The 20,882-nt window shown below is 37.4% G+C and overlaps 3 protein-coding genes across 9 annotated transcripts in view; all 3 read left to right on the top strand.

Moving 5' to 3' along the window:
• Positions 1–10,075, top strand: part of dsx (doublesex) — a 29,383-nt gene extending 19,308 nt beyond the window's left edge. For 3 of the 4 annotated variants that reach the window (XM_011309136.1, XM_011309135.1, XM_011309137.1), the window contains 2 exons: positions 1,693–1,945; positions 8,427–10,075. In XM_011309136.1, coding sequence (XP_011307438.1) covers positions 1,693–1,940 — 248 coding nt within the window. In that variant the 3' untranslated portion in view covers positions 1,941–1,945; positions 8,427–10,075. Of the gene's footprint in view, positions 1–1,692; positions 1,946–8,426 lie in introns of those variants that run through there. The other variant, XR_892402.1, reaches the window with a different exon arrangement.
• A 2,874-nt stretch (positions 10,076–12,949) lies between these two features.
• Uxt (Uxt prefoldin-like subunit) lies at positions 12,950–14,067 on the top strand. 2 transcript variants are annotated; one of them, XM_011309134.1, is made up of 2 exons: positions 12,950–13,038; positions 13,210–14,067. In XM_011309134.1, exon 2 carries the CDS (start codon positions 13,212–13,214, stop codon positions 13,641–13,643), a length of 432 nt encoding a protein of 143 aa, XP_011307436.1. In that variant the 5' UTR covers positions 12,950–13,038; positions 13,210–13,211; the 3' UTR covers positions 13,644–14,067. The 2 variants fall into 2 exon arrangements, with proteins under 2 accessions (XP_011307436.1, XP_011307435.1); XM_011309133.1 differs by having other exon boundaries at positions 12,989–13,127; positions 13,210–14,065.
• A 692-nt stretch (positions 14,068–14,759) lies between these two features.
• On the top strand, positions 14,760–18,160 carry LOC105269120 (elongation of very long chain fatty acids protein 1). Of its 3 annotated transcripts, XM_011309129.1 has the most exons (9): positions 14,760–15,013; positions 15,109–15,203; positions 15,277–15,291; positions 16,308–16,359; positions 16,416–16,606; positions 16,678–16,758; positions 17,083–17,245; positions 17,339–17,478; positions 17,901–18,160. In XM_011309129.1, exons 4-9 carry the CDS (start codon positions 16,311–16,313, stop codon positions 18,063–18,065), a joined length of 789 nt encoding a protein of 262 aa, XP_011307431.1. In that variant the 5' UTR covers positions 14,760–15,013; positions 15,109–15,203; positions 15,277–15,291; positions 16,308–16,310; the 3' UTR covers positions 18,066–18,160. The 3 variants fall into 3 exon arrangements, with proteins under 3 accessions (XP_011307431.1, XP_011307433.1, XP_011307434.1); XM_011309131.1 differs by lacking the exon at positions 15,277–15,291; XM_011309132.1 differs by lacking the exons at positions 14,760–15,013; positions 15,109–15,203; positions 15,277–15,291 and adding an exon at positions 15,996–16,240.
• Positions 18,161–20,882: the final 2,722 nt, after the last annotated feature.

Raw genomic sequence — 20,882 nt, 5'->3', positions numbered from 1 at the left:
AAAAAATAACCAGTTGTCATTCATCGAAAGTAAGGGTGAAACTTCTATGAGAGAACTTTTTCTGAATGCACATAGAATATTCAATTCTCCAGATGACTATTCGCATTGACTTTGCTCACTGTCGGAAAAGTCGTTGATATCTTTGTACGATTCTACAAATAAATAGAGATTCCATTTTCTCAGCTCAATCTGAATGAATTGCGCTTTAGCCTCGACCGAAATCCAAGACGAGAAGTCATTTCGCCCGTTATTTTAAGATTTTGTGATCGTTGTTCTTGGAGGGCATGTAATAGCGCAAACCGGAAACCAGTACAATTGAAATATTAAAAAAAAAAAAAACCGCGGTCACTGGCAGCTGTCGGCTGAAATTATTTCTACCGAAAATCCGAGATCTGCATCAGTCTCAGATTATTTTCGATTCATCGAATAAAATTTCTAATTCAATGTAGTTCCCCCGATAATCCTCTGCAAATCACATTGAAAAAAATATACTGAATCCAACAGTTCACCAGAAGGGAAAAAATTCGATATTCCAATAAAAATTCATAACCGGGAGTGAGCAGATGTCCAGCCATACCGAGTTCCCGGAATTCCGTGTCACAAGAAAATATTGCTAATATTTTATTGTGCTGCAGTCTTCCTCGAATTATCCGACAGCGGAATTCATGAGTCATTTTAGGGAATTCCAAATGTACAGGTGGACAATGGTGTACACCCTCGATACTCCCCTCAGCTATTGAAATAATAACGGTTTTTATTCCGCCACATTGTAATCACCAAAAGTATAAATTCGCGGAAGTCAATGATAAAGACGAATTCAGAGCATTAAACGCAACTTCGTGGAATTAATTTTTTGTCCATCTGACCTTTTTTCATTAAAATTTCATTTAAACTTGCATAATTGAAAATTCAATGAATTTCTAATAGTGCAGCCAGTGTCACACATGTCCAGATATTCACCAATACCGAAATTGACCAAAATCTGGGGCATAACATGTGGAATCCCGATATCTCGAAGTTTCCGAAAAGAATTCCCAATCCTTTAACCACCTACTCTCCCCCAATTCCCCGAAAAACCTGCTATCTCTCCAAATTTTATGCAAATTAAATGGTCACCACCGTCATCCCGAGTGATACCGATTAATTTAAGACTCCTTAATCCCGAGCCGAAAAATCCGTCTCCCCAAACCGTGCATATTCCCCGTGTAATTTTGCAGCGTACATAAACCTTGTACATACCATAAAGCATTACACTCGATAATCTCGCTAATTGGTCACCACCGCGACCGCTCATTAGTCTGCAATCATTGAAAAATGGCTGAAAAAATGTCCATCTCCCCGACAAAGATAGAAACAGTAATAACCGATGCAAATGGTTCACCCTGAATTGATGCCTGAAAATTGAAAATGTATTTAATTTCCACAATGACATTTTCTCCTTCATTAAAACGATATTCCGACTAATAACTGAACCGAGTAATTACGAATACGTGAATAGAGATGGTCAATTAATTACCGAAGGGGAAGGGTTAGGGAGTGAGACGGCGCAACCAGTGAACCACGCCTCACTAGCAGCCATTTTGAATGCTCCTGGTGAACACTCCCATCGTACTCTCAAGGACATGGCTCCAGCCTATAGATCATTTTTACATTGCATATTCAATTGTATAATCGATGGTCATTGATCAACAGGCATTACTGAGATACGTTCCATATTTGTGAGGAAGGCCAGAACAATGATGGGTGTTACTAGTGATGTTTACTACAATGAACGGTACACCGCAACAGCTGGAAGTGCTGGACCCACCTACATTGGTCAACCACCGTACATTGGCAGTGTCATGCATCCTCCTCTGCACTTAGGAATTCCTCACTTAGTAAATGCCCATCTATTCACTGCTGGAGTACCATCGAGTCCACCCAGAGGACCCACCATCTAGTCCAGGTGAGTTACACAATAACTAATTTTTATTGACTGATTTGGGCTGACAGTAATCATAAATTACCATGTGCCATCGGTTTATTATCATCTCAGGTACCAAATTCACCGTCTTTACCATTTGGGTCACCACTTTTTACGAGAATTTTAATCAATAGAAAGAGATTCGTTGAATTAATCATAAATGTTCTCAGGGCTCGTTTTATTTCCCCATTTTTTTTTTGTCGTTGTCAATGAGTTTCGGGACTTCGAGGCGGCGAGATTAAAGATCAAAGGACTCTCCCGGATTTTTCGTCCCACCACCCTCTACTATTTCATGTTTTATGGGTGTTTTTAATATTTCTTTCGAGAATACCCGATGACCACGTGAATATGATCAGCGCCAACGCCTCCGAGGGCTTCATGTTGGTTATACTACTTGAGGAGTTTCATAGGAGTTTTTAGGAGTCATATTCCTTGAAATCTAGGGGGTGGGAAAATTATACGAGGAGAGAAGGCGATGGCTTGGGAGAACCCTCGTCAACAGAGTGGGGATTAGTTTTCGCTTTGAGATAGTAAAAAGTTGGTATCCTTCTTTTGTCTGAGCGTGAAAAGGATGAATCTTAAATCTATAGTGGCTTTTCGGTATAGGATAGTTCACTGCAGCTCGTAATCGCGAATTCACTCGGACATAAAAGAGATTTCAACCTATAAAACGCCCTTACTTTCCGCACTCTGTGCTATTGGACTCGAGGATAGATTTAACTCTCAAGAAATTGCTCGACTCCAGTACGTGGTATATATTCGAATAATTATTTCTCATCTGAAATCCATATTTCGTGGAATGAATGTTCCATTGCATCTGCCAGATCTCCTCTCAATAAATTCATCTCTTGATGCATTTGGAGACGATCCAAAAAATCAATGACCATCAACAATAATTACCCAGTGTACACGTGCACAATGCGTTACGTATTTGATCACTAAAATAACTCGACAACACTGAAATGTAACGTCTCGGAGACAATACAGCTCCTAATGAGATTGTGTCCTCAATGTACCTTCACAACTTGGAAAACTTGGCAGCCAAGTCCAATAATAAATCCCCCAAGATCTGTCACTTGAAATCTCAATCTGCTGGAGTTGATGAAGGACCAGGACCACTCAATGAACGAATTTCCCACGTCAAAGTATTTTCAAAATGCGAGAAAACGATTTATAAATGTAACACCGACTCCCACCTGAAGCGCATAAGAATCTTCTTCCGGTAATAATGCCAGGACGACAATAAAAAACTGAATTTACGACATGTCAAACGTCCAAACTCATTCCTCACTGCGAAAAGATGCGTCGTGAAACGGAGGAATGATAATCCCGTGACATATTTTCGCACAACTATAATGACACCGATTTAGACAGTTCCCTTTACTAAAATTATTGAATCGTCCGTTGAAATTAAATTACACTTCGATTACATTTATTAATGTAATTATAAAAACGACAAAATGATGATTCAGTGAATAATTTTCCGGAGTTCGAGGGGAATGATAAAAAATGAGAGGAATAGCACCAAGTTCTAAACATTCTCCCAGTAATATCAATCCTGGAACATATTTATTTCCATTTAAAATCAGACACAACAGTGGAGGAATATTGGAGTGAGAAGGAGAGTCAGAATTCTTGCAGTAAGCAGCATCAATGTAATCAGACAGGCCGCTTACAGCGCATTTAACGATCGTCGTAAACGGGGTTCCTCGGTTTACAACCATCTTGCATACATATACGCACGGATAATCTTTTTCCGACTCCACCTCCTCCATCCCAATCACCAACCCTCGTCCCCATTCGCCTGTCCTTCTTCATATTCAAACGCTTGCCCTGTGGTTATTCTTACGGTTTATCATGCCTCTCTTGCTAATGTTTTCAGCTAAGAGACGACTGTTTCATTTCCTTTCCTCTTGATCATTTGCTTGCTGTAAACTATTTGTTTTTATGTGACAGGCTAGTAGGCGGATTTTTAGCGGGACCTCGACGCGCGAGAATTCAAGTCATTTCGTCTTAAAAAAATTTGTCTTGCTCTGTAGAAGCATTCGCGATTCCTGGATATCGATTTAGCAATTTTTTTTAACAAGTGCATCTTTTTATCATGAAACACTCACTTAGCCTGACTTCAATCCCATAATTTATTCGAATTTCCCTGATTTTTATTCTGAAATTATCAAAGTCATTGAGTTTCACCACTTAGAAATAAAATAATCGAACTTTAATCGGCTTGTGACACCAATTTACGATTACAACTGACCTCCGATTTGATAGATTAAAAAATGGAATATTTCCGTGGAGATGGAGTCTTCGAATACTCACATTAGGATGGAATCAGTTCAATGTTATGAATCTGGTTAATAATGAAGTGGCGCCATAACTCCAGGAGCCCCTCTATTTCCATGAAAAAGATCTAGACTCGAGTTTATGTTTGATTTTGTCCTGTAATATTCATCGCTCCGCGGAAGACCACGAGATTTTAGTACTTTCTAACCACCGACGTGGGCTACAATTAAACCCCCATAAACTTCGTCGTAACTTTTTAAAAGCAACCGCGTCTGCTCTCTATAATACCCTTCATTTTTTCGGAGAGGCCGGCAGTTTAAAACAGAGTTCTGCATTCGAAATGAAACTGTGGGTGTCAACCCGCTATTTATGTTCATTAAACATCGAGAAAGATTAATAATTAAGAAAGAAGAAATGTTTAATGGACGTACGTCATACCGCAGCATCCACGAATTTTTGTGGAGTCGAAATTTTCGAAAATATGCCATTGAGATATCGGGAATTTGTGAAATATTTTATCCAGTAGCTTCTCTCCAATCGCATCGATAAAGATGAAAACAAAATCACTGCAATTGCCCCATCCCCCTCCACTCCCATAAAATTATTTTGCCCCGCCATATTTGAAATCGCATCGCCGAGACATTCAATGTTAATGCACCAGCTGTAATCAATCCAATGGATCTTCTTATCTCCATTAGTGCGAAAATTTTACAACCACTTGTTTATAGCAGTATGACGAAGAAAACACCGGTAAATGAAGAAAACACCATTTGGATTGGTCGATTCGCAATAAAAGAGACGAATGAAATAGCGAGGAGGGATGCATGGGATAGAATGAAATGCAAGACAGACGTTGTGACTCCTCGTTGCAGACACAATTTTTTGCAAAATGGTGTGGGGTGTATCATTGGTGTTTCCAATGGTTGAGGCATGCCAAACATGACAACAGGAAAAAAAAAATCCTGGGGGAGAAGATACGGAGGTAGAGGAGAAACTTTTAAGCACTGACTGACGTTTACTGCCGCGGGTTGAACCAACTTCCACCGCAAATGCGAACAGTAAAACTTGAGAAGAAATACAAGCAGAAATCCTCATCGACAGTTAAAGTCATACGCGTGAAAATATAGCTGGACTCGCATGAAATACGACTTGACCATTTTTTTCCCTTTCCCTGAGCCAAAAGGGGAGATAAGTTCGTGGCGTAAAGTACACTGCGGAAATCCACTTTAAGGCCTTTTTAATTAATCGAATAAGCATTTCAGGTGATCAATAATAATATAAAAGTGCAATGTCTAGAATTTCTGCGAATTTCACTCGCAATGTCATCTCAATTAGCAATTATTTCCATTAATTATTCATATACCATAGGTTTTTTGTTCCAGAAAATATTTTTTTAACGCGGAATGTTCATCGGAAATTATGAGAGTGAATAGAGATTTTTGTAAAACCTTTGCGGGTAGAAATGATATCCTGTTATCAATTCCTGGCTTTTAACAGAGTCTCTTCCCCTCGTTGTGCAGTGGAAATGCAGAAATCAATAAATGTCAATCCGGTGAAACTCCCATTTTCACCCTTTTCCTGGAATACCGTCTTTTTCGATACTAATTTGCACTCGTTTTCCTCGTTTTTTTTTTCTGTTTCCATCTGCACGGGGAGACTTTGACAGGTCCTACTTTGTTCGTGAATTAATTATGAAACTTTGAGATCCGCTTGCGGACTTTCCCCATGGAAACAATATTCGCCCAAGGGTTCCACGGTGATATCACTTTCCGAGAATTTCAGCACAAGTGTATTGATTTACCTGTAATACTTTTTTGGAATTGACAAGAAAAGTTGTAGATCAACTTTTACGTTCTCTACTGAGTAAGTTGTAATTTTGTGAAAAATGATTATTCATTATTTCAATAATAAATTTTGCGGGAATAATTATTTTACAGATTTATATTCCGATAATGATAAATGATTGAAGAAATAATTCGGTTTCCCGGAAATTTTTAGGTCTCGCAGTGACGATATGCAAATCATGTCATTCTACTCCGAAGAATATGTATTCATATTCAATATTGTCATTTAAATTTCATTGTCAATTTAAATTTTCCAATCCCAGAATAGATCCCAAAAATTCAGGAAGACAAAACGTCTAAAAGTAGAAATAATAAAAATGAAAAAAAAAACAGTAAATCATGGAGGCTCCCGATGACATTTACGAACCCAGCGAGAAGAATGTCGCGGGATATATTGATGAACCCGAAGAATACCTGTAGCGAATGACAAAGAGGAGATATCCAATAAAAAAATATTCACAAGAAGAGAAAAAAATTTTTAAGATAGTAGCGAAGAGAGAGGAGAGAATAGAGGAAGAAGCTCCAAGAGTGAGAAGTCTTTTTGCAGACGGAGAAGTTGTAAATCATCATTTTATGAGGCACCCCATGGCCGATTCCATGGCACAAGAAGGCCACGGGAGAATGAAGCAGAATGGAATATGAACTGTGAACCGATGCATGCCTTTTGCTTTATATCCACCCTCATTTCTCCCTCGGGCTCTCGATTCCTCCAGCATTTTACGACTTTGTAATTACGTACTGTGGCAAATACTAATACATAGACATGCATGTAAGACAGTACAATGAGAAGAGGTGAGAATCACCGAGAGGCATCCGGCGTTTATTCGGAACGAAATATCCTGCGGTTGTTTGGTCCGCCATATTTTATCATTTCTCCGGTGATATCGAAACCCCCGAAGATCGATCCCAGGTGATAAAGTGAAATGATCTCATACCACCGTGACAAATTGAATTTATACTGGAAATTTAAAAGCGTCCTCGATCGATAGTTAAAACCTCTTACGGGCAGAGGAAAAGAAATATTCGTAATAAAAGGGAGAGAGAAAAAAATGTACGACGGTTGGAGAACATGAAAGAAACTCGAGCGGGTCATAAAGAAGTGAATAAGAAGGCAAAAGTACATGGGAGTCCAAACCCTCGATTGCGTGGCATTGATAATGCTTGAGTGACAGTACAAATGCATGACACGGGCGACGTTAAAAATCCCTCCTTTCCTGATATTCCCATTTATTTTTTATTCCTCTGCTCTTCGTACAAGAATTATTCGGAGGAAATTACATGCAAAATATTCGGAGGAGATTCTATTGATTTATCTCTAAATTAACTTTTTATTGACTTATTACGCAAACACGCGGTCTCACTGTCGCCTTCTCGTCGCTTAAGCACTTTTGTAATGTTTTTCTTTCTAGTTATGAAACTTATCTGCATTTGTGGTTGAATGACGTTTTTATGCGCCACATAAAGTGTAAAAATAGAAAATCTAATAAATATTTTATACAAATGGTAAAAAGATCTGTTTTCAAAATTTTCCAAGTCCAATTGAATTTTCAACAGCACTGATATATTACGATCCCTCTCAACCTGTAAAAGCTACTTGAATATGCACAACTCATCAGATGACATTCCAACTATTGAAAATAGCCTTCAACTTGCTCTCTCCTTAGGTGGAAGTGGTACCCCTCATTTTTTCCACCCTTCCCCATGGGGCTTTAACGAGTTTCGCCAGGTACGTACCATTAAGAGAGAAAGAAACACATTTAACTCGTCGTTTTTCGTCGTATGAATATAAGACGAGGAATTCAGGACATTTACTATAACGTAACTAAGAGAAGTTGCTGGTACAACGGTTGCACGTATGAAAACTACGTCCCTCAGGTTCATTTGACTGACTTTACGACAGAAGACATAAAATGGATTTTACTGTCGGCTAGTTCGCCCGTTCTCGAGTTGGTAACATTGCTTTTGGTTAAGCATAATACATACCCCCCCTTACCGCCCCTCCCACCGCCCTTTCATATCCTCACTTCGGTCTCTTTTATTTCCAGAATGTGACTGGTACGATTCTCCATCCTCTCCACAACTTCCTTTTGCCATTTTTGCATTTCAGATATCTCCTCCGACCCCCGTTACATCTTCAATATGCACCTGAAATAAATCCACAAGTTTCATTTACTCCCAGAAAATATTTCCCACAAATGTGTAATTCACATCGTGAAAAAAAAAAGGAATTCAGTTGGTGGAAGGCACTTAATGATTTTAATCTGTTATTTCAAATAGCTGAGTATCTCTTTTATTATCTCACTAATGGTTTGTATAATTTTTGTTTGTCATTGCAGATTACCGTGAAGTCAATCAAAAAAGCTCGTAAGAGAGGTCAGAGGCTGAGTTCTACGGAAAAGGAAAAATAAAAATTACGGTGACTTGAGCAATCAAACGAGGTGCATAATGAATAGTTGGAGGTTTTTTCTTTTTATTATTATTCCAATCGCAAATCGTTTGCACTCCACCAGTACAGAGGAATAGTAGAAGGAAAAAAAAAATGAGGTTGGACACACGTGTTACGACTTTCGGTGTAAATTAAATGCAATAATAAAAATGGTAATAGTGGAATTTTTTATCAACAATGGGACATTTCCAAAGTCACAAAACTTATCTTCTCTCTTTTTTTATCATTTTTTTCTCTTCCGTTGTGATATTCAGAGGAGAATATTCTATTCAAAGTACTGTATCTAGTTAACCATTCTTATTTGATCATCATCGGCCATCATCGAATGATGATTATTGATAACGTGGTGTATTAAACATGATTATAAGTTATGTCACAGTTTTGACGTATGTACAGATATATGAGTTGGTTTATTGAAAAAATTCTCCCAACATTTTTTCATTGACAGAGTTTAGGAAAATGTTCAGTTACTCCCCTTTATATTTTCACTGTTATTGTTTTTTCAAGGGACAACATTTTATTGTTCATTGGGCTCAACGTATTCTCATCGGAAATTGTCATGTTCTCGCACCCTACGGATTCAATAAGATCCTATATTTTTCCTAAAGAAAGAAAATTCATGTGTAATCTCAACCTGTTTCAATGTATAACTAACAGACTGTATTGCAATAATCGCAATAGCGATTATCAATCTGTCTCTGAGAGTAGATTAAAATGCATTGCAGCTGTGAAAATGAGCCAGTAATGAATGTCGAGTACGGGTTTCTATCATTAAAATGACCGCAGTTGTTCTCATTACCTTATTGAAATTCTTCTAATTGTTTCCGTAGCTGAATAACGATAAGTGTCTCAGCTCCACTAGATCGTGAAATGTTGGCATTATGCACATTAGTTATAAATTCGAAATGTGTAGCACTTTGCAACGTGTCATGGTCGTCGACGCTGTAAAAATCCGAGGACAATTGATTATCACTTTTTCTCCAATAATTTCTTCTATTTAGTAACTTGTAGTTAGTTAGGATATGAAGTATAAAATGCGGTCTATCAATATGAGTATAAAAAGAAATAATAATGAGGCAGGATTGTTGCATGATTTTTTGTTCTATTCTTAACAGGGAAGTTGCATTCTACTTTAGCAATTGTTCCGAAGTTTTTTCATACACCTCCAGACAGAATAAATAATGCAAGTTCTTTGTGACGAATAAAAAAAAATGTCTGTGGACTTATTTTATCTCTACCTTGTAATTCTTTTATGCAGACTATTATAGTTATTTATTGATAAAGACTTCAGTGGACGATTGTGAGACATCAATCTGAAGAAATTGTCAAAAAAGTCCAGTTAGAATTAAATAATAAGAAAAACCATGTTGAACCCATAATCCTTAAACGCTGTAGGGCCATAAAGCTTGGAATCAAAAAATAAAGTTAAAAAAAAGGCAAACCGTTTTTGTGAATTTCAATGTATTCAATGCATTAATCATCATAACTGTTAAATTATAGTATGCGATGTAATAAAAAACAATTTCGTTTCTATTTCAATGAGGCATTTATCATTATCACAGATTTATTTGCAAACCCGTTAAAACCAAACTCCAGGTAAGCATGAATTTTTTATTTAACGACTGTTCGACGACTCAATAATTCTCAAATGTAAACTGGTAAAGTAATGAGGGCAAAAAAGTTGTACATTAAAATGGTTTTTCCAGCGTGAGTCGTGATAAAAAACCATTAAAATCCCGATGAATTCAATCGTATGATGGCACCACGCGGTGTGCCCACATTATTTTTTAAGGATTCAACACCTGAGCAATGTATTTAGCTGTGAAGGATTTGAGATTGGAAAAAAAAAGGACAAGAGGGATGAAAATGAGAATAAAAAGTAAAATAACACCCGACGAGATCGCGTCGTAACCGTCGTTGAGTGAGCGCGGATTCACGCAGGCCTATAAAAGTCTTCGTAACGTTTAACTGCCCGCTCTCCACATAAACCAACGACTATATTGCTTAGATAGCACAGAAATATACGGCAACAAGCATGAGGCTGACTGCCAATCGTTTATTCGTCTCCACGCAACACTCCAAGACCAATGTACACCACCTCAAAGCCCAATCTTCATTGTTGTTTTTTTTATAGTTATTCCCCTGCCACCAGCCATCCCAACAGTTGCTTTATTATTTTTACGATATTTTCGTAATTTTTATTCTCATTCCCTTCCATGATAAATACCAATCGCTTATCAATAAGTTGTACAATTTTTTTAAATAACCTGGTACTCAATTTCATTGCAAATACCACTGAATTGGCCCGTGAAAAAGCCATTCTACCGGAAATAATAATGAAATTTATTAATAAGTTTGCTATATGCTTATCTGATTTCTCTTCGGCTGACGGGCAAATTTTCTATATGAGGCGAGTTTCAGCTACTGCTGGAGACAACTTGCATTTGTGGACAAGAATGTTGCGATGGAAGTTTTAATAACTGGGGGGCATGTACGGTCTCAACGTTAATGAGGTAGTTTTACAGATTCTCGTTCAAATTGGGTACTAGTGGTTGTTACGTATGAGCTTATGTAATCACTTCTATCGGCGGTTTTAATACACCATTCTGCGGTTCAAACACTTGTCATTAATTGGAGGGTCTTAAAATTGTATCAAGTCAGCATAAATTTGACGGTTTATTTGGGGATTAAATTCGTTATGACACATTTCAACTAACTGCGGAAAAATTAGAAAGTAGTTCTAGCAATTTTTCAATTTTACTGTGAAAGATCAGGATTTCAAGATTTTCTCAATACATTTTTTTGTCATTCAAATCCAAATGATTTTCCGCCTGACTTTGCATCGATAAAGAGGTGATTGCTCACTCCGACTGTTTATAAATCAATTCTGAAGGAATTAGTTCCCCAGAGGACCGCCAGGAAGGAAAACACCCAGTGGTTACGTGAAAGAGGAATGACTAAAGTAGAGGCTCAGTTCTGGGGGTTTGAGTGACCCCCACCTGCATTATAGTACCCCACCCCAAGAAAAAGAGGGGGCCACACGCAATGGTGGGGGGTCTGGCTATCAGCTGACTCGGTAACTGCCCCAGTAGTAGTCCCGCTGTCAGAGCGACGAGTCGACAGGGTGAATTTTATTTTCTGTGTTACGAAATTGGTATTCACTGAAATCTGAAAAAAACGGAATTTTCCAAAAATTATCACGGGATGATTTCCAGGGGATACTCCCCTGATACTTTTTGAAAAATTTCGAATTTTGAAATTTCAGTGAATACCTCCTCGATTTTCATGCTCCCCTGATACTTTTTCGAAAATTTTGAATTTTTCAATTTCAGTGAATACCTCCTCAATTGACATGCTCTCCTGATACTTTTTCAAAAATTTTGAATTTTCAAATTTCCGTGAACACCTCCTTGATTTTCATGTTCCCCTGATACTTTTTTGAAAATTTGGAATTTTTCAATTTCAGTGAATACCTTTTCAATTGACATGCTCTCCTGATACTTTTTCAAAAATTTTGAATTTTCAAATTTCCGTGAATACCTCCTTGATTTTCATGCTCCCCTGATACTTTTTTGAAAATTTGGAATTTTTCAATTTCAGTGAATACCTTCTCAATTGACATGCTCTCCTGATACTTTTTCAAAAATTTTGAATTTTTAAATTTCCGTGAATACCTCCTTGATTTTCATGCTCCCCTGATACTTTTTTGAAAATTTGGAATTTTTCAATTTCAGTGAATATCTCCTCAATTGTCATGCTCTCCTAATACTTTTTCAAAAATTTTGAATTTTCAAATTTCCGTGAATATCTTCTCGATTTTCATGCTCCCCTGATACTTTTTTGAAAATTTGGAATTTTCCAATTTCAGTGAATACCTCCTCAATTGTCATGCTCTCCTGATACTTTTTCAAAAATTTTGAATTTTCAAATTTCCATGAATACCTCCTTGATTTTTATGCTCCCCTGATACTTTTTTGAAAATTTGGAATTTTTCAATTTCAGTGAATACCTCCTCAATTGACATGCTCTCCTGATACTTTTTCAAAAATTTTGAATTTTCGAATTTCCGTGAATACCTCCTTGATTTTGATGCTCCCCTGATACTTTTTTGAAAATTTGGAATTTTTCAATTTCAGTGAATACCTTCTCAATTGACATGCTCTCCTGATACTTTTTCAAAAATTTTGAATTTTCAAATTTCCGTGAATACCTCCTCGATTTTCATGCTCCCCTGATACTTTTTTGAAAATTTGGAATTTTCCAATTTCAGTGAATACCTTCTCAATTGACATGTTTCCCTGCTACTTTTTCAAAAATTTCAAATTTTCAGATTACCCAGTCGTCTGACAGGCAGACACCCCAGCATTACGTGTGGCTCCATCCCTCTCTTGGGGTGACGTACTACGATGCCGGTGGAGTAACTCAAACCCTCAGAACTGAGCCTCTACTTTACTCAATCCTCTTTGGGTTACGTCTTCGTCGAGCAGTGGAATGAAAAAAAAGTTAGTATAAATGTGACACAAAATCCATTAAAGTAGATAAATTAAGAGTGACACCAGTCCTACATAGAGTAGGATAAAATCCTCGTCAAGTAAGCAAAATAACAAAACCACCATTACCGATCAATATTTCACTCCCATCCTCATCAGTCTATAACCTCTAATCAATTGCAGCCATGAATCCATCAATATCGAAGAAGATACTGCAGTTCGAGGCCTATATAAACGACACACTGAAGTCTGACCTGTCAAAATTATCCCAAAAACTAGACGAGAAGAACTCCGAAGTCGCTGAATTTCTCCAATTGAAAAGCATCATCACGACCCTGAAGAATACAAAATCAAGTGAGACTGGATTTAAAACAAAAATTGATATTGGAAATAATTTTTTTGTCCAGGCCAAAGTCGAGGATGCCTCGCACATACTCGTAGACGTCGGCCTAGGTTACTACGTAGAATTTAGTCTCGATGATGCCCTAGTATTAATCGAAGTTAGAATTAAACTATTGGATTCACAGCTTAAAAATCTAAGAACAGAAATCAGTAAAACTAATGCACACATTAAACTGCTTTTACTAGGTATCAGAGAGTTGCAAGGGATCAAGTAAATACATTTTTCCAGTGACAGAACATTCAATTCTGTACGAATACTCAGTAATTAAGGCACCTAATAAACTCATCAAACACATTCCCCTCAGACTTTGTATTTAATAGTCTCGAGATAATCACTTATGCAGATTCTCAAAATCAGCATCTCTGGCAACTTTCATCCACTCAGAGTCTCCCTCACTCGAGCTATTGCCAGTGCTTGTGCATAAATTACTCTCGCTCTCATCAATGATGAGTTTCAATCAGCCACTTAGTCTCTCCATCCTGAAACTTCGCATTAAACTGATGAAAATTCCCAACAATCCAATAAACCAGAACAAATCACCGAACAATCAACCAAAACTCCACTCAATTCTCAGCAGTGATTGTATTGTATCATTAATTTCAATTGTATTATCATTTAAGTTATTTTATTTCTCATTGTTTGTTTTAATAAATTTTTGTTATTTTCTTAAATTACCTTGCGTTAATTTTACTTGTTTCCTTTTATTATCCGACGATTATGTTATGTTTACCCAGCGATGTGCCACGTCGATAAGGTACCATCAGCGGTTGAACAAGTCGTCGATAAGACTGACAGTAACAGAATATGAATAATTACCACACATGCGGCAAACTCAATTACGCAATGGCCTGAATTTCAAAAGCCATTGGTCGTGATTAAATCATGAAGAATGAACTATCATCGATACCATGCGTTTGATTATTATTTAAATGTCCTATTTCAACGGTGCAGGTTGGAATATTGACGCACCTGGATAGTAATAAGCACATAGGGGTATTGTCGGCTAATCCGCATTCAAATGAAAGTACGCGATGAAGCCGTAGAAATGTCTCCAGTCCGTACTTAATAGTCGGTAACTAAACCCGGGCGGACTAATGCAGGATTGCTCCACTGTCAGTCAATCGAAATCCCAGAGTCGAGTTAATAATTCGACAGCAATTCCATCGACCTGGTAATTGAATCCACCAGGACACGATACCAATTCCCCGAAAAAAATTCAGTTTAACCGATTCATTTGAATTATCTATCCTCCCGAATGGTCACCAGTCGACGCTGACTCATTGCATAAACTGTCATACCTCAATTGATGTGGATAAATCCCCAGGAATTGCTTAGACATCTCTTCCGGGCGCTCAACAACTCCAAGACGGCCCTGCACTTAAGCCTTTACTGAGGGTGCATGCCCTGACAGTGTGTGCTAGCCAGTATTCCAACGCTTTACAAGACGATAACAACTCTAGTGTCTAGGCCTGTGACACTTGCAAGTACATAAGTGGCTATTGTTACATTATTGCTCCTCCAATATACAACATTGGTGCGCTTGCATGGAATACATATTAGTCCGTGTACCTGTCAACTCTATTCGTGAGTATTCCAGAACTAGTACCTGTTAATATCAAACATCACCTGTACCAATCGAATCGGTAAATTATTCAATTTTCGGTTAAATATTCCAACAGGTGCATCAATAATTCCTATCATCATCAGCGGACTATTATAGACAGATCGGGGAGCAGACAGATTCACGAAGAAAGTTAAATGTGTTACACGAGAGGTGATATCTAACAATTTAATGAGATTATTTTATTACCTTATCACCATTAACTCGATCATATCCATCATTTCAGGTCAATACTTTTCAGGTAAGAAGTTATTACCCTCATGATCCTCTCTCAATTAAGCGAGTCGTTAATTACGTCAGGGGAATATTTATTTTTATTCCGAAGTATATATTTTTTTTTAATCACGTATGACACTTACATCGCGCTTCTCCTCCCCCTGATAACGATGGCACGAGTGATAGATGCCTTTACAGTATTTCCCATGATACAGAGTCCCTCCCATCTTCGGTGAGAGACAACAAAAAAAAAAAAGATAAACCGCCAAAGTGATGGATTAGCGGTCGCTGACCATCGCCTCGGTAAATTATGATCCCTCTCACCTCCCCCCTTCGTACGGCTCTTTCATTCTCACTGGTCATTTGAAAATACGCGTAATAACACATGAACGATGTGTGCCCACATGCAATGTCATGTCCACTCATAACCCACTCGTTTTAACTTCATAATTATATAATTTTGGTTGGAATTTGCAATTGTCGAAAAAATAATTCACGACGTATGTGGGGTATTCCGTGACAAGTCCATGCCGCGACCTCGACCCTTCCAAAAATATAGGACAATCTCGTTTTAATTGTATACATTTTTTATTCTTCTGTATTCATTGATAAAAATGAAAATAAAAACTCTTTTTTACAGTAAAAAAAATCAATACTATAAATTTCATTAACTCCAACGGTCAAAGAAAAAATATTTATGAGTAAATAACGGACGGAGTAACGATAGCCATAATTAGCGAGGAATTCGATGAACTATACAGCATGATGTGTGGAAAATAATCCGTTCTAGTTGTTACGGTGTAAAATTATAACAGTAAAGCCGACGATTGTAGTGGTAGGATGACTTTTGCATGTTTTTTTTTTTCAATACGGCATCCGTTAGGTTATTCCTAGGTGAAGTCATGGTAGTCACTTCAGTACGTAGACTGACAAGTTCTGTGCAAGTATCGAGTAGATAAGGAAAACACGCAACTGTTAATAACTGCATAAATTTCTGCTTTCCCAATGGCAACGCGGTCTCACAAGTTTCATTCGTTACAGAATATGGGGCCCTTGGAGAAGGCATATCGTTACTTGATGGAGGGAATAGCAGGTGAGTTTATTATTGATGAATTGAAAAAAGGGTGATTAAAAAATATTTCATTCCAGATCCCAGGGTGGCTGATTGGCCCCTCATGTCTAATCCCATTCCTCTCACATGTGTGCTCATAGCTTATCTGATGTTCGTACTTTATATTGGTCCGAGGATCATGAAAAATCGACCTCCATACTCCCTCAACAACCTCATGATATTCTACAATGTATTTGTTGCTATCACAAGTGGCCTAGTATTTTATGGCGTAAGTTGTTTATTTATTCCATTTTTTAAAATACCTGTTGGACGTTTCTCAGGCTCATTGTTTATTGACAGATACTGACTTCGGGATTTACTACCAAATTGTCCTGGGGTTGTGAGTCCGTAGATTACTCTTTCGATCCTGAACCCATGAGCGTGAGTGCAAGAATAATTTGATTAATTAAAAAAAAAACAGAGGACAATGAAATTAAATCACTCTCGATTATGATAATTTTCTAGGCGGTACAAATGAGTGAGGGATTTCGTTTCAGAATTTCTTTTAGAGGAATAATCCATTTTTTCTGGAGGTGAAGTAATTGCGAATTATAATGATTAACATTGTTTTAAATATCTGGCGGGCTTGGGAGATAAAAAATTTTCATGTTTTCTGAGGAGTTAATAAATATTTTATGATAATCTGAAAATTCATAACGATGACAGCCATATATATCCGATGTTAAAGGATATCGCTCGTTTCAGATGGCGAGATGGGTTTGGTGGTTGATGATTCTCAAAATGTTTGAACTCGGTGATACCGTAATCTTCGTTCTGCGTAAAAAATTCAGCCAGTGTTCTTTTCTGCACATCTATCATCACGTAACGACCGTCTGCCTTGCTTGGATCGCTTGTAAATACGCTCCCGGTAGGATTTGAGTTATGAAAATTTCATCCATCTATCTACCGAAAAGTTCATCCTACAACCATTTATTACCTCATTTTTTTCCTTATACTTCAGGTGGCATGTGGACATTTATTATGATGCCAAACTGCATCGTTCATGTTATTATGTATACGTACTATCTTCTAGCTAGTTTTGGTCCAGCTATGCAGAAGATTCTTGCTCCATGGAAGCCATATTTAACCATGTTGCAAATGGTAATTTACCCGATCTATTTTATTCACTTTTACATTTAATTCCAATACTGAAAATATCGTCATCGCATTCCTACATTAAATTTTCGATTAAATCTTCGTAACGGAACAAATTCCACTGGCAACGAATTAATCCATGAAAATTACAATTTGCAGTAATTAAAAATCATAATTATAATTTATTTCAATGCGCACGCTAAAATAAATATAATTCAAAAACATAATTCGTAAAAATTCGGAGATATAGTCTAACTGGAATAAAATGAGGCGGACATTTTAACATGCCCCTTTCTACTTAGCATTGCCATTTTATCGAGACAATACTCGAAATAATTGTCAGGAGAAATTGTCGAGTCGATAAGACCCCCCCGATGGCCCGCAAATAGTCATTGTACGCCAGTCAACTCGAATATTTCTGTTTTCAGCTCCAATTTGTGATTATGGTGATACACACGACTCAAGCGCTTCTACCGTCCTGCGAGCCCACGCGTAAGCCCCTGGCTTACATTTACATGTCTCAAGTAATCGTAATATTCTATTTGTTCTGGAATTTTTACAAAACAACGTATTTAAAGAGAAAAACCGCCTAGTGTGCATTATAATTTTCGTTGTCATCGAATATGTCATTTGTGTGCCTTATTTTGTACTTTTTCTTAAAAAAAGTAAAAGCTTTTTGATGATTTTATTGTGCTTAAATTTGGTCTTGAATTGCTAACGATTCACCTTAATGTGTAATTATGAGTGGAGGTGGAGGGGACCATGAGGAGTGAAAATAATAAATGAAGTGACGGTGACTGGCGATCACCCTCTTGTTCAGATATAAACTTTATGCGACCTGAATTATCGCAACCAATGGATGCATGCTGACCACGAATTAGCATAGGGGATTAGTGTGTCGGTGAGCTTCAAGTCGACACGCATGGTCGCACTACGATAAGACTTTATTAACACCACTACCTATTTATCCCCTCGCCCTCTCTGATGGCGTGTTTATTACACAACTCCATCATCCCATTTTTTATTAACCCCCTCAGTCGTCACTAATGCCCTCACTTGTTCCAATATTCTAATCATTTCTACGACATTACGATTTTTTGTTCCAGTAATGTCCTCAGATAAATCAAGGAATAAATTAATTTTACAGAGGATTGTAATGGCACGATCAATCATTTTTAGATTAGTTCATTATCATCAATGTCTCGGTAATTGCCTGATCTTTATTTCAGACTCTCGCGTGATTTTTAACGATCCACTCACATCCACTCTTCATTCACTTTTTATTTATTTATTCTTTTCTTTTTCAAAATGTTGGGGTAATATGGACATTAATTAAAATTATACGTAAAAATATAAATTAAGGAGTTGGTAATTAGGGGATCGATAGACTGTCGAGGGGAATTCTCTATAAATAAAAAGTGTAAACAATGGAGAAAATTGAATTGCTACTATAACAATTAAAATAAAAACATGTCCAAATTATCCGTACATTTTTCCGCAGTACAGAAGTCCGAGGTTTTTATACATGTTCGCAAAACGAAATAAAACAAATTTCAATTGAAACTTCTAATGGTCGGAAATGCAGTAATAAGAACGACAAAAAAACGAAATTACATGGATAAGTTGGGAGTTGTGTTCTTCGGAATTATACGAGAGCAATCAGTGGGTCCCTCGGTTTCTCATTAAAAATTGTAATACGATTATGGTGAAAGGAGTTTCTCTCATGATTGGAGTGAAATTGAAAAGCACTGAGGATTAACTTCCCAATTTGATGAATTGGCTACCACAACGGGATTATTCGACGGACCGATTGTTTCGGGTGCAAGACAATAGGAGGAAGAGAGGATTTTTGCATTCATCGATGTATTTCAACCGTTCAATTTATAAATACTACAATTGGTCGACGCCATTGGCCATAATATTTTTTATTGTTCACTCGACGCGTTTTTTTTCTCTCTGCGCTATCCTTTTGTTCAATTTTTTTTTTTTTTCTACCCAGGAGGATATAAAAAATGGCCACCCGCTGCCACTGACACGTTAGCCCGCTGTCGCTTGCAATTGGATTTTCAACGCTAGCGAGTTCGCGGGGCCGTCTCTCATCCACTTCTATTTTACGCTTTTCTGTGTATACGTTTTCAACATTAGAGAAATCATTTTTAATGAAAATTCACCCGCTATGAGAATTTTTTATCCCGAATAAAACCGCGCGATCGTTGATTCACGATCTCATGATTCCCCGATCGGTTCCTGAAATTACCTTATCAAGGATCAAATTCTACTTTCTATTTCAATATTTACAAGATAAAATTATTTCTGCTTTCCTTTTCACTTACAGGAAAAAAAAAATTGAGGAGAGGTGTGACTGTAACGAGAGCGACTATACGGTGATTGGCCAGTATTGGCTGTTGGGAGGATACAATGTTGACGATCGTCCCGTGTGACCAACTCAGCGAAATATCTATTGAAAATAAGGAACCGTTAACGTGCGTCGTGATACGATTTAACGACACCCCGGGCGTATTACGTGCTGTTATTAAACTCATGGTAAGAAATCCATCCAAACAAAATGGCTAGTAATCGTGATGAGAAAACTGTAGAACCGATTCGTTGAGTAACGCTTCATCGTAAATTCGCCGTTGATATCCACCCATTCCGCCTCTTATTTTGCCATTTAGCCGGGCGTATCACCAGGGCAGATTGATGTGATTAATGTTTAAAGATCTGAACGTCTGTTGATTACAGACATTCCATACCAAATTAAATTTTCAGTCCTCGAATTGAAGTAATTAATATTTGGGAATCCACCATTGTAGAATTTTTACCATTTAATGATTAATCGAGAGAAAATATTAACGGTGAAGTAAAATATTAATGGTTCGTTATCGACGATCGGGAAATACCGATATGTGCTGTTTTAATTTTTTTAATGATAGGATTAACCCGATGCTGATTAAATTGTTAACGCAATTGGAGCAGATTCTGCTCGATTTGGCTGAATTGAAATAATTAATGCAGACAATTGAATATTGCGCTGAAGGCTAACAATTCGGATTCATCGAGTACTTCAATTATTGAGACTCATTTAAGCGATGATTACAGTCTACATATCAATGTTGAAGAGGTCTTGACGGTAATTCCGCTGGAATAATGTACACTGGAGTATCAGACGACTAAGAGATCCGGTAATATCGCACGGTTTCCCGATATATTATGGAAATTAATAACTCCGTGCAATTGATGCATGCGATGGAGACGAGATTAGAAATGGCTTTGAGGACGGGGTGAGAATGGCGTTTGCGATTTATCATAATCGATTAATGAATGTCATATTGCGGAATGCTTCCAACTTCGCGGAAATCACGAAATTCTGACGATCGTTTAATTTGCGGTAATTATCCGATGATGACTCA

Source organism: Fopius arisanus, unplaced genomic scaffold (genome assembly GCF_000806365.1).
Source record: "Fopius arisanus strain USDA-PBARC FA_bdor unplaced genomic scaffold, ASM80636v1 scaffold00065, whole genome shotgun sequence".
Taxonomy (NCBI): Eukaryota; Metazoa; Arthropoda; class Insecta; order Hymenoptera; family Braconidae; genus Fopius; species Fopius arisanus.
This window is presented reverse-complemented; position numbering and strand designations above follow the sequence as displayed.

Bases quoted from the DNA above. Each gene is read 5' to 3' on its own strand.
- LOC105269120 (XM_011309131.1), top strand. From the start codon at position 16,311: ATGGGGCCCTTGGAGAAGGCATATCGTTACTTGATGGAGGGAATAGCA. The intron at 17,246-17,338 runs GTAGGATTTGAG...CTTATACTTCAG, and splicing joins CGCTTGTAAATACGCTCCCG to GTGGCATGTGGACATTTATT. The intron at 17,479-17,900 runs GTAATTTACCCG...TTCTGTTTTCAG, and splicing joins ATTTAACCATGTTGCAAATG to CTCCAATTTGTGATTATGGT.
- Uxt (XM_011309134.1), top strand. From the start codon at position 13,212: ATGAATCCATCAATATCGAAGAAGATACTGCAGTTCGAGGCCTATATA.